The sequence below is a fragment of the Maniola jurtina genome, chromosome 6 (assembly GCF_905333055.1).
Source record: "Maniola jurtina chromosome 6, ilManJurt1.1, whole genome shotgun sequence".
NCBI classification, from domain to species: domain Eukaryota; kingdom Metazoa; phylum Arthropoda; class Insecta; order Lepidoptera; family Nymphalidae; genus Maniola; species Maniola jurtina.
Genome location: NC_060034.1, coordinates 7,800,671 through 7,814,072, shown reverse-complemented (window position 1 = coordinate 7,814,072; position 13,402 = coordinate 7,800,671). Strand labels below are relative to the sequence as shown.

The window sequence follows — 13,402 nt, the reverse complement described above, 5'->3', positions numbered from 1 at the left end:
GCAAGACATCTAAAATAATTTTTACGATTTCCTTTATAATTTATTTGTGACTCTAATTCATTAGTTACTGTATACATGATTATGAAATTGTATATGAAATAAAATAAAAACAGTCAAGTGCGAGCCGGCTCTCACTCTTTTAGTGTTCCGTACATATTTTGGGTGCATGAATATTTCTTTTCCGAGCTAGAACATCGCAGTACACCGTGAAAGAAAACCCAAAAAAAGTTTGTTTGTTTTGATCACAGCATACAAACTATTTTATAAATCGTTGTTTTCAGTATTTGTTGTTTAAGTACAGTACAGTACTACATAATATACATAAAGGAGGTTGGCGAATTTGGCCCCAGCATTTTTAAAAACCGTTCAGATTAAGAAATCATTTAATTTTGATAATATTTTTCAGAGCATTTTTCTGTGTAAGCCTGATACTTTTAGATGGGGATAAAAACTATAATAAATTATTTACAAGCACACATTATAAATAACCGTTACCTGGCAATACAAGTGAATATCTTTTTTCTCCCAACTTTATTTGATAGACTTTGATGAAGTTTTTTGTTAGACTGGTTTACTAGAACAAGCATGAAAAGTTTGATTCGTGAACGTGGGCTTGAGGCTCACGGTTCTGTTAGTTTGGGTCTGAAACTCTATGGAATTCGCCAATCTCCTTTCATATTCCTAACTAGTTTAATTTTTGAGATAGCCCCCGTCACGAAAATGGTCTAAAACTGACAACTTTGACGGCCCTTACTTTATTTTCTAAGGTATAAAAATTAAAAAAAAAAATTATTAATACTCTATTCAATGAGGTTTTGGGTCAACGTTCTACACCAAATACAAAAACAGGTTTGTAACGCATTTCGTTTACGAGCTAGAGACCTGTGACACCTGGACGGACGGACAGACAGAAACAGTCAGACAGCAGAGTGACATTAAAAGGGTTCCGTTTTTACCCTTTGGGTACGGAACCTAAAAAGAATGTAAGCATACTTCCTTTGAATTCATAAAAGTAAATAAATATGATTGCATTGATGTAAAAAGCAGCTTAATAAATATTAGGAAAGAGTTATATGACTCTTCCTCAAACCTTTCAGTCTCAGTGGGAACTCATGGTAACGGTACGTATTTGAGTTTTATACGGCGAATATAAATAGTTGTCTATTAAAAGTTCATTTTAGTTAAAAACTAGAGTCTGCTAGAGATCTATCGATCAATATTGCACGCAGATTTTTTCACTCTTCCTCTATAAATTGTATCTAGTATATGCAGATATTTACATTTTAATTTACTATATCGGCAGTGGGCTAAAGTTTAAGCATTTACTATGAACTATCAGGATTAGATTTTCGTCGTACTTGGTGGGCGTTTAACGCTTGCGTCTGCGCCTGAGTTATAAATTGAGTTGTACCTGAAAAAAAGTTTATAAATAAGAAATCTTAAAATATTTAGAAATGCGATGCAGAATGATAACTATAAATTCATATTTTCTTAAAAACTCGGTCGTATTTGGGCTCGTTGGATTTGTCTTGACAAATACTTTAGAACTAGATGAAGTCCAGGGTCCATTGAGGCTATAAGAATTTGCAAGATTGCAAGTTTATTGCATGTTTTGCCCCTGTACCCTTGGTATAGTAACGTACCGGCAGCGGGCTGCAGCGGCGCGCGCGGCGCGGGGCGCGGCAGGCGCGCGGGGCGCGGCGCGCGCACCACCTGCACGGCGCCGCCCCTCACACCGCCCTTCACGCTGCCTGACATTAGTTGCGCTGCGAAACAACACGTGAATAAGCAAAACATAGATAGGTTTAATTACATTGCATATTAAATGGACTACTCTCATTTATTTATTATTCTCATATTACCTGTTTTTAAAAAAATATTACAAAAATAAAATAACGGTAATAACAGAAACAACAAAATGTAAAATAACCATCCCGTTGGACTGACGACCTTAAGAAGATAGCGGGAAGTGGGTGGATCAGGAAGGCGGAGGATCGTGTGTGGTGGCGCGCTTTTGGGAAGGCCTATGTCCAGCAGTGGACGGAAACAGGCTCATTGATTGATTGAAAACTCACCAATAGGCAAAGATAGCACGGAGGGTTGGTTGGTTAGCACCACGGACGTGGTCGGCGGCACCGACACCAGCAGGCCGCTGGGCGCGCCCGACACGTTCAGCGACAACGATATAGGCGCCGACAGTCCCGGGATTTGTACTTGCACATTCTGCACACCCTGAATGCCTTGAAGACCTTGCAAGGATGTTAGGCTTAGACCCTGGAAACAAGGTGAACAAGATTATCAATCAACATACAGCCTTTACCAAGCCCTAAGGTGTGGAACTCTGAGCGATAAATTACAGGATTGTTATTTAGAAAAGTGGAGTATGAACTTCACTTTTCTTTTTTTCCTTATTAAAGAAGTTAATTGGCAGGATATGTCGATGTGGATTCTTAAGACACATGTAAATAATATGCATGTACCATATTCTGGCAAAATAAATGATTATGAATTATTATGGTCCCTAAATAGTACTTGAATCTGACAACCCCCTGAAAAGGGTAATTTTTGACGGAAATGTCTTCTACCTGGGCTGGTTTCTACGTCTCAACTAGATATTTCGTCTCTTCGACGTAAACTCTTACACCAAGAAAGTGAACTGTAAAAAAACTATTATTTACCTGCAAATGGCAAACATGCTGCGTTTGCGGTTGCGGCTGTGAGGGAGGAGTGGCGGCCGTCTCGGGGCCCATTAGTCGCTCCAGCAGAGCATTCTTACTACTGGACACATTCGTAGAGTCGTTCTCTCAGGCGTATGTAACCTGTACAAACTATCATTTACCTGCAAATGGCAAACAGGCTGCGGTTGCGGCTGGGGCTGCGGCTGCGGCTGTGAGGGAGGAGTGGCTGCAGGCTCGGGGCCCATGAGCCGCTCCAGCAGAGCGCTCTCGCTACTTGACACGTTCGTCGAGTCGTTCTCTCGGGTGTATGTAACCTGAACAAATTATTATAATTGTTAACATGATCCCTCTATTCACCCTCTATTCATAATCATCTAGAACTCACCTCTACGTATAGGTAAGTGCAGGGTATGGTGGGAGATGACACGAGCGCCCGCTGTCGACACAGTGCGTGTGAGTAGCTTGTGTGTGTCCAGCGAGTTATCCGCTGTCGTGACGTGTCATGGGTATAAGCGATAGGTTCGACCTCGTATAATGACCTTTAACTGACTACTGAGCAGTCCCAACATGGCGCAATCTATAAGGCTCCTTACTCACCTGCTGCGTATAGGTGGGTATGGTGTGAGCGCTCGTGGAAGCGGCAATGAGCCGCGCGCCCGCTATCGACACAGTGCGTTTGAGTAGCTTGTGTGTGTCCAGCGAGTTATCCGCTGTCGTGACATGTGTCATGGCGGCAGGCGCGCTGTTTAGAAGGTTCAGTATCGTCGCATTGCTACTCGCCGTACTGACGACCGCCTTGGCAGCGTTTTGACTCGCCGCTAAAACAACACCGTACCACTTTAACTTAAATCTGATAAAAAGCCATATTAATATTAAAGCCACTTTAATATATTCACGAGATGTTAATTTGTTTAGTTATTCCATCTCACGGTGAAGTAAGCTATACCGTAAAACGTATGTTCAAGTGTATAAAGCTTTAGTTTCATAGCATAGCAGTGGTTTAGTGAATTACTTGTTCAAGAACACATTTTAATTTTTTTTAGTGATGTAATACAAATTCAGGGTTTCGGTTTTTTCCCTTACATATGCTATAAGACCTACCTACCTGCCAAATTTCATGATTCTAGCGATTCTAGGTGAACGGGAAGTACCCTATAGGTTTTTTGACAGACACAACAGACAAACGCACAGACGAACAGGCAGACAGATAGACAACAAAGTGATCCTATAACGGTTCCGTTTTCTTTTTGAGTTACGGAACCCTAAAAATGTAGATTTTTTTATAAATTACTGTTTAGTTTAAATTCCTTATGCTATTCAGTATTTCAATACAGATGTGAATACAAACCTTGTTGGAATTGTTGTGCCGAATTCATAAGACTAGTGACAAGCGCGTTTATAGCCGGGTTTGTTGATAGCGGCTTGGTTATTGTCGCTTTCTGCTGCGCAGTCGTCGTACTCGTATATTGTATACTTTGTACCTGCCAAATATCGTACCAGACATAAGCAATCGTAAGAGAAGTTTGAATTGATTAATTTATTGGTAGGCTATCAGGTGCAGATCAATAAATATTCACTGCCTGAAAAAACTTGAAGAATGTTTCATTGCACACAAATGAGTAAATACATTCTATAAAATTAAAAATACCACTTATTTTACTATCTGTCCATTTGTTTGTTTTCTCCCTAGCGTTAAGGTTGTGTGGAAGAGATCGTTATTAAGCGATAAGACCGCTTTTTTGTATTTTAAGTTTTCTTTTTTGTAACCTGTCATTTGTTTTATGGTGCAATAAAGTATATGTACATATCTAATCGGAAATATAATACTAATTTCGATGGTTTTTCTAGAATTTAAGGGGCCGGTTATTATTTGTAATTATTTCCGTGAATCAATGCAAAATCTACTAATATTTGCTGGAGGATGACATGAGTGGGATGCTGTATGTGTATGATGGCGGACTACATCTTCTTCAGATTGAACAGCTGCGGTGGGCTGGTCAACTGCTGCGCTAGCAACTAATTTATCATGTAAAACTCTAACATCACTGTGCCTTTAAAGCGTCACCATAAGGCGTACCTGTGACGAGCCAGAGGACGACATGAGCGGGTGCTGTATGTGTATGATGGCGGACTGCATCTTCTGTGGGTTCAGCGGCTGCGGCGGGTTGGTCAACTGCTGCGCTAGCAACTGATTTGTTGATGCCTGGCACGTGGAACGAACATTCTCGTTAGCGGTATTTTGTTATGAGAGCGGGGATAGCCTAGTGGTTAATACGTTGGCTTCCTATTCAGCTGAACCGGGGTGGGGGTCCCAGGTCTCTAATTTTTTGGGATTATGTGCGTTTCGGAGCAATTAATATGATATGCTTTAATGGTGAAGGAAAACATGAAGGAAGACAAACTATCGCATTTATAATATTAGTATGGATTCATACCTGAGGTGACAACCGCGGTGTAGGTGAAGGTTGCTGTTTCAATGCAGCCTCAACAGCCGAGCTTGATGCGGCAACGTTGACCACATTGCCCACGGTTCCGACGGAGCCCACGTTGCCTACGGCCCCCATGTTGCCCACAGTGCCCACGGCGCTCACCGGGCCCACGCTTCCGACAACCGTGCCCACTGCCGCAACACTTCCAACGTTGCCTACTTGTTGTAACTGCGCCTGCTGGAAATAATATAAATTGAAAAAAAAAACAATGGCAGTTAGTGGATACTGCTGACAGAAGTGAGTCCTCATAGCCTGTCTGATAGCATGTTAAGCCGTCTATCCCTGTTATTAGCAATGTAGTCAAAAGTTAGTGTCGCGTTTTCATTGTAGAGTCGATGCGGAAGGGTCTAGGCACGCACCGCATTATTATCCCAGAAAACTCGTGCCATTATATTATAAATAATGAAAAGGCGGCACGCGGTCCTTAGAATGAGAATCTTGCTTATTGAATTCAAAGTTATTATTGATGTACAGAACAAAAAAACCAAAGATAAATACAAATAATACTAACCAGTATTGGTAACTGCCTTGTACTCGTGTGGGCATTGGGCGTGGCTGCTATTGCAGATGTTCTGCCAAAACATTAACTATTTGTTTAACATACAAACATTTTGTTATAATACACAATCTCTGAACTAGAATGACAGACCTAAAATTAATATCCCTTTCATAATCCTCGCTACGGAAAGGGATAGCACTCGATTTAGACCTGTCAATTTATTCGTTTAGAGATTGGGTTCAACAGAAGTACTCCCCATTATTTAAACACAACTCAAGGCTATTGGATATCGCCGTAATAGGCATAATTCTATTATTTATTTATTTAATTACAGACTTAATGATAAGTGAACATTTTACACCAAACATTTTAGACCAAAGCACTAGGTAAAAACTGAGACTGGTGTTTGCGATTTGCAGCCCCAACAGACCGTAGTCTATTATTCAAGGTGTTTGGACATATTATATTTCATACATTTTGCATAATTAATGTGTATTCCTTAAGTTTTAACATCAACGCAAACCGAGCGTAAACGTGGGAAAACGTGTTAGAACAATATAGGTAATATTATTTATTACCCCACGGGTAGTAAAATATCGTCCTTAACCTATTAAAAATGGAACCTATTAACCTATTAAATATGGAACTGAGAATTTTAAGCGAGAATGTTACACGTTTCATCTTTCCTTATTTAATCGTCTGTAATAATTGTCTGCCTGTCTGTTAGCTATCTTTTCTTGGCTCATCCGCTGAACTAATTTTGACATTTGGCAGAGATAGCATGCATCCTAGAAAAAGTATTCTATTGGTATTCTGAGATAGAGTGGATCATAAAATTGCTTTAGTACCTTTGATAAAAACTTCCAATAAATCAAAATTGCACAAACTTATAAATACATATATTATGTAGGTCTTGCAAGTGAGAACAGACCTTGTAGTTTTATGATGTGCAAGTGGCATTCAATCTAAAAGTGGTTAAACGTTAATTTATGGTTGATGTTACCATACTAAGGCTGTTAACACAGTTAAAAAGAAACAGCGTTATACCGTTGCCATAAATCTATCTCGTTTTAACTGAAACTTAAGTCTTAGTAAAGTGCGCTCTATAGATTTCAACCTAAGTGTATGGTGGTTTACATGTTTAAATTCACATCAAAACTCAAATGTTGTACTCACACTACAGGTACTGTGGTCGCATGCGTTTGTACTGTGGAACTGTTCGCTTGCGCTGTCCGCTGCTGCAACAATAGCTGTCAACCACGTTTAAAGTTAAGACATTTACGTCCTTCAATCGCTCACTTATCAGAGGCTCTAGCGTAAAGGGCTTCCGAGACGGTCAAACGACTTTGTGGCAAGCACGTAGATTTTTGCTTGTGCTTGGATCAAGCATTTAGGTGCTTGACAGTGATTGATGGTGACTAATTTTTATATTTTTTGCCAAATGCAACGCTCGGATAGTGTTCGAGAATTGAGAAATAAGCAAAGTGGCTTTTGCTGGCTCAAGCTGCTTGACGGGCGCAACTAGCTGTTCGAGCAAGCAAAACGAACTACGTACTTGCCATCAAGCCCCATGACCGTCTAGGAAACCCTTAACTTCAAAATAATGTCTGAATACAGACCATATGTTTTGACACTTACCATTTCTCTCATGCCACCAGTAAATGAAACCCTTGGTAGCTGCCCAGGTACGATATGTTTTATTCTAACCGATTTCCTTCCTTCCTCCGTAAATATCTCCGTAAATTGTTGTATATATTTATTAGCTTGTAGTCGAGACCCTAAAACAAAACGAATGCATGAGTAACAGGAATATTTTTGGTTCTCTGAGTTCGTTAAAATGGCATATTTAAATGATGGGTAGATTAATGGCCGATTCACACCAATTGCGTATGCAGCACGTACACGTGGCACGTGCGTAGTGACGCGCGTGAACCCATAGACGTAACTGCAAGCATTACGTCTACGTGAACGTTCACGCCACGCAAGCGGTATGCCATGTTTCATATAGTTCCATACATTACAACACATACGAAACAACAAAATAGTTACCTAGCGTAAATCTACATGCAGCACCATTCCTCTCCCCCTCGACGTGATCCCTGTCCACATACAACTCCCCTAGGAACTCTTGATCGGACGGCCGTTGTAGTATCGACAGTTTGATGTGGAAGAAGCCCGCGCCCGCGTGCGGCGACGTCTTCTCGGTCTCTAGGATGTACTCCTCCACCAGCTGCGGCTGGCAGTCGGGCGTGGGCCGCGGCCGCTCGTAGGCGCGCGCGAGGCGCAGAGGCCCGCTCGGTTCCGATGGTAACGCTAGCGGCAAAGCCTCCATTTTTGGAGGTTCTATTGGCTTGAACACCTGCAAGGAATTAGTGATAATCGCACTCCTACATCAAAAATGTTTTAACTCAACTTAGTTTATAATCCCTGAGTTGACTTCAATTCGTTTTGAAATCAAACCTCTAAACCAAAGTTGCAGACATCAACAGTCTACTTTACTACAAAAAACTCATTAAACATGAATTTGAGGAATGTTGAGGTCATAAAAGTACTACAAGTTTCTTCAATTTATCAATTAATTGGCTTACCTCTGGTGGTTTCTTGGGGAATTTGGAAGTCAGTCGAGTATGAGGTACAGATTGTCGGCTGTTCTTTGCTCTTTGACGATGAATCAACTCCAACAGCTCAAGTCCGTGATAATGTGTGAATTGATCCAATTTCCTTTTCCTATTCACAGCCACCTGTAAACCAATCAATTATTATTATTAGAATCAAAAGAAATATTATACAATAATGTGTTATGCAGGGCTTCAAAGTTGTTATTTGGTGCTAGGACTTGTTCTGAATACCATCAAAGGATTCTAAGATTGATTCGAAGATACAAACATAAAATCCTTAGCGTAGGATTAAAAAGGCACGAAACGCAAATAATGTTGCGGCCGTTCGAAACACAAAATTTTTCATATCACAACAGCAAAGCGAATAAATGTTAGATGCAAAAAAACAATTCAATAGTTATCTGTTTTCGCCATTTGTTTAAAATAGAATCTTGAGCGAGGAATTCAAAGGCCCAAGACACAAATAATTTTGCAGCTGTACGAAGCACAAAATTTTTCATCTCACTACAGGAAAGAATGTATGCACTACAGAAAAGTAAGAAACAAGAAAAACAAATCAATGGCTTTTGTCGGGAGTAACATTCTAAGGCTTAGATCTATAGAGCGCACTCTGACTTTGCTCAGACTTAAGACATTGTTAAAACGAGACAGCGTTATACCGCTGGCATGAATCTGTCTCGTTTTAACTGTAGCTCAAGTCTAAGCAAAGTCAAAGTGCATTTTATAGATTTCAACATTAGTAACTCTATGTACTGAATCCGCAGGCTGGTCACTTACTTGTGAAAACCTCCTCGCTTGGCGTCGTATCCGCGGCGTGTTGAACAGTCGAGGCGCGGCGTGCAGCCTCGCGGCGAGCAGTCCCACCGCGGGCCTCGGCTCGAGGCACAGCGGGGGCGCGGCCGCGTGCACCAACGCGGCTTCCACTGCCTCCACCGCACCGCGCTCCTCGCCCGCCCACCCGCAACGACCACCGATACACATCGCGTCTGTTATTATGCTCTGAAAAAACATCACATGCTTAATATTAAAGTAACAATGAGTCTTCACGCCCAGCTAAGATCTGTTTTTATACAATACACAGAATACTCCGTTTTCTGGTTGATCTACTTTATTGGCGCGCACTACACAACTAACTTTTTGTGACATTTATAGCCAAATAAACAGGAGTTATAATTTCAAAATGTTTTTGCGATTTGCCGATAAATTCATGTTGTGAATTTGGTCACTGTATGTGCAACATGTTTCTTGTTAAATTAAAATTTTATTTATTTCTTGTCGAAGAAGAAGAAGGCAAGAAATTCAGGATTTACATCTTTTCAAATCACAATACATTACAATATATTTAATGTAACAATTTCCTGCACTATCTTATGATGCTTCTTAATACTCAGCTGGTTGCTTCCACACTAAACACACAAGGACTCATCAATTATATAATACTCGTAGCTCACTGCACTCATACAGATTTGTCTGCTTTAGCCAAAAGTATGAGTTTGTTGTTCTTTGTCTAAAGTTTTAAATGAATTATAACTTTTGAGTACTTAATAAAATCAAGATTTTGATTATTGATCAATTGCCTGCCTTGATATGAACTCTACAAATGTACTCTTGCAATATTATTGATGAAATACCATACGTAAAAAAAATGATTTATCAGTAATATAAAATTAATTGTCATATAAATATAATGTGATATAATGCATACATTTTGAGAACGCACTCGTAATTTTATTTAGTACAAGTATTTTTCACCTTTAAAATTAGGACTAAAATCGTACTTTTGACATGACAATCTCAAAACATATGCACTATACATAATAGCAGAAAATACCTGATTTGTTGGCCTTAACAATACATGATGAGTATCGCATAGAAAACTTGGATAAGCCTGCCGGTAATCCCTTATCTGAGCTATTATGCATCCAGAGTAGAACAGACAGGAATGCTCAGATTCAAGTAGGTCCAGAAGCACTACAGGTAACTCTTCATTGTCTATGTAACTAAGAAGTTCTTCCTCTTCATATGGCCACCGAGGAGTCTCAATTAAAGTCTCATCTTGACTTGATGAGCCCTACGAAAAATAACATTACATAAATAAAAATACAGAGTGAAATCAAAGGATCACTTATTTTAGGTTGTAAAAGCCAATAGCCAAATGACCAAAAAACGTATTTTTTAAATGGCTAATCAAGGCGGATGGTCCCAGCTCCAGCCTAACTTAGCAGTGTGTCTATGGCACTGTTCATGCCCTCTCAAGGAAAATCGAAGATTTTTCGTAACTCTTAAATAATGATAATAATAACCATCAAACTCACTGATGATTGTTTAAAGTTTAAACTGACTGACTATTGTCAGTCAGTTTAAATGCTAAAATTAAGTATGGGTATGAATTAAATGCATTTCAAAATATTATAATTTTTATTACTTACACTTACATCAGGTGGATGGATATACTGTGTATTTCCATTGACTTTTAATGACAGGGAATATCCCTTATTGCCTGGATACAAGTTGATTATCAAAGTGTTCAAGTTATAAGTAGCCAATAACTTTTCTAATAGGTAAGATGTAGTTTTTAGTCCTTGCTGCAATCAAAGGGAAGTGGTTAATTGAATAATTTATTCTAGGCTTTATATCATAGACCATAATGTTCACTGTAAATAGGTAAAAATGCAGTTTATAGTACCTGGCAGGAAAAAGTGTACATCAAATTTTAGAAAGAGACAACAGTTTTGTAGAGTTCTGTTGTTGAGAATGACATCACATAGGTATGAGTGACAGAATACTAGGCTAAACGGAAATCTCTTACTAAAGTTTGATGTGCAATCTTTCCTGTACTTACTACTTTTTTAAGGTACTGTAGTTTATTATTGGCTCCACCTGGATTTACAAGAGATCCAACAAGATCTCTAAACACCTAAATTCACACATATACACAGACACAAATCTAGATTTGTTTGGCAATTATGAGGGAACTAACACACATATTACTGCAAAATCACACTCCTATTTTCTTCTATTATTTGGAGGTTGGGCTTGCATTATTTAAAATAATTCATTTCAAGTTGCTAGCACTAGTAGTTAATGAAGGAAGAAGCTGTAACAGGATGACAGACTTAGTTACACCGTCAGGGTGTGAACTCTCCCTTTTTAATATTTTAGTATGTGACCCTAAAACTTACTTCTTTAGGGAATTTTAAGCTCTGAACGAAATAATGATTTAATATGAGAGCTGACATAATGAATCTATTCTAAAACATTTTTACTTATATAAGGTTCGGGTGACGTAGGCTACATTTGATAGGAACAAATTGATCTGATGGATGTTACTGAATGAACTGAAGAACTGCTGTTAGTGTAGGTACCAAACATAGACAACATCATTGAATTCAAGGCAAAGCACTTCGAAACTATTAAGATTGAACTGCTAATGCTGTGAACTGTTAATGGTGAACTGTTATTGTAGATACCAAACATAGGCTACATCAGCATTGAACTCCTAAGCTGTGGAGATTTAGGTTTTTTGGTAAGCATAAAAAAGAAATTAGAAATCAACATGTGAACTCAACGGACATTATTAACTCGATAACTTTATTACTTTATAATATTATTATGTAGGTACATGATTTGTGTTTGTTGTAGGTAAATTGGTTTGTTCCAAACAACAATCATTTTAATGCAACAAACCGACCATATAGGAAACAATTGAAATAATTATAAAATCTACACCCTTCTGGTTTTTGTAGAAATAAATATCTTCACAACTTGGTGCTTTTATAGATCTTGTAGCTAATGCCTGATATATGTTGCATCGGATGTATGTTGATGGTACTATGTCAGCAACCTTCACAAAAATGTCAATGACTATACGAAGTTACAACTCAATCGATGAACATTGAAAAAACACAGTAACAAATAGATGGGCAAACATTGACATTTATTTATATGATTCAGAACAATATATATATGAGTTAAATGTACTCACATAGTTGGTTTGTGAAGTTTCATCTCGACTGAGCTCACTGTACAATTCATGAAGTTTTTTAAACAGATCAAACTTCTCTGTAGTTTTAGATACAGAACTGACGGAGTTACGTTGAAATTTCATCCTGGAGTCGTCAACAGTTTCTGCTAGATGCATCTTCTCGTGGGTCCAAGTCATTTTATGATCAGAGACACCACTGTCAATATGTGTTAAGTTCGTATTCACATTTTTAGCCCGATTTAATATTACCTGAAATACAAATATAATGTAGTGTATGAGTTAAATAACGCACGAAATTGTAAAATTAACTCGAAAACAATTCGTAATATTAATTTGATACTTGCCTCTGCTTCCAATGCCGCGTGAATTAAACCATCCATAATGTGATTAATTATAAAGAAATATATGAGTGGCAGTTATGACTTTAAATATATTATTTCATTTTATCAGTTTAGACTTGAGTATTAAGTCATGATTTTTAGAAAACTATTAGGCTTTATTTATGTTTCACACTGCATGACAGTAAAATAACATGTCCAATGTTCATCAACATTTTTGACATTAGCTACCTATTTAGTTTTGACATGACAGCTACATGACAGTTGTTAAAATCAGTGTGACCAGATTTAAATCTTTTTTTTTTTTTCTCGTCTGGATTTAAATCTAGCAGCTGGACGAACGACTACTATTTTTTTTGAATAATCATAAAAAAACTAAACTTATGTTAATCATGGAACTAATATGTACTACGTACAGTAGGTACTTGATGCTAATAAACTAAAGTCTGTGAGAGCCAGACCTTTGTTATTTTATAAAAGCTGAAAGTTTCTCTGCGCATTGTCCTAAACACAGGGAGGAACGATCAGCTACTATGAAGTCTTTAGATGATGGTGGCTTTAGCAGATAACAGTAACAAAGTTGCTTATCTAAATCTTTTGTCAAATTAGTATAGAGCCTAATTTTTTGTATTTTCTACCACCATCAAACTTTAATGTTTTGGGTGTCTAGCAGGAAGTTGCCACGATACAGTGTCTAAAAATGCATGGCGTAATTTCTAATACAAAATTAGACTTTAACTTTGTATCTATGGAAATACAATATTTAATAAAAATCAATGTTTGTGTTGTATATTG

At 38.3% G+C, this 13,402-nt stretch overlaps 1 protein-coding gene across 2 annotated transcripts; it reads right to left on the bottom strand.

Moving 5' to 3' along the window:
* Positions 1 to 774: 774 nt before the first annotated feature.
* LOC123866522 (transcription factor SPT20 homolog) lies at positions 775 to 12,815 on the bottom strand. 2 transcript variants are annotated; one of them, XM_045908159.1, is made up of 18 exons: positions 12,614 to 12,815; positions 12,270 to 12,518; positions 10,720 to 10,869; positions 10,116 to 10,355; positions 9,062 to 9,283; positions 8,255 to 8,407; positions 7,716 to 8,025; positions 7,305 to 7,444; positions 6,843 to 6,916; positions 5,679 to 5,739; positions 5,114 to 5,344; positions 4,756 to 4,881; positions 4,027 to 4,159; positions 3,276 to 3,496; positions 2,840 to 2,992; positions 2,076 to 2,274; positions 1,644 to 1,766; positions 775 to 1,411 (listed from the first exon to the last, which is right to left on the bottom strand). In XM_045908159.1, exons 1-18 carry the CDS (start codon positions 12,647 to 12,649, stop codon positions 1,326 to 1,328), a joined length of 2,907 nt encoding a protein of 968 aa, XP_045764115.1. In that variant the 5' UTR covers positions 12,650 to 12,815; the 3' UTR covers positions 775 to 1,325. The 2 variants fall into 2 exon arrangements, with proteins under 2 accessions (XP_045764115.1, XP_045764114.1); XM_045908158.1 differs by having other exon boundaries at positions 776 to 1,411; positions 10,714 to 10,869.
* Positions 12,816 to 13,402: the final 587 nt, after the last annotated feature.

What these genes read in the sequence shown, in the direction of transcription:
- LOC123866522 (XM_045908158.1), bottom strand. Translation starts at nt 12,649, where the DNA reads ATGGATGGTTTAATTCACGCGGCATTGGAAGCAGAG. An exon ending in TGCATGTAGATTTACGCTAG is followed by an intron (nt 7,445 to 7,715) that starts GTAACTATTTTG and finishes GTTTTGTTTTAG; the next exon opens with GGTCTCGACTACAAGCTAAT. An exon ending in TACCCACCTATACGCAGCAG is followed by an intron (nt 2,993 to 3,275) that starts GTGAGTAAGGAG and finishes TAATTTGTTCAG; the next exon opens with GTTACATACACCCGAGAGAA.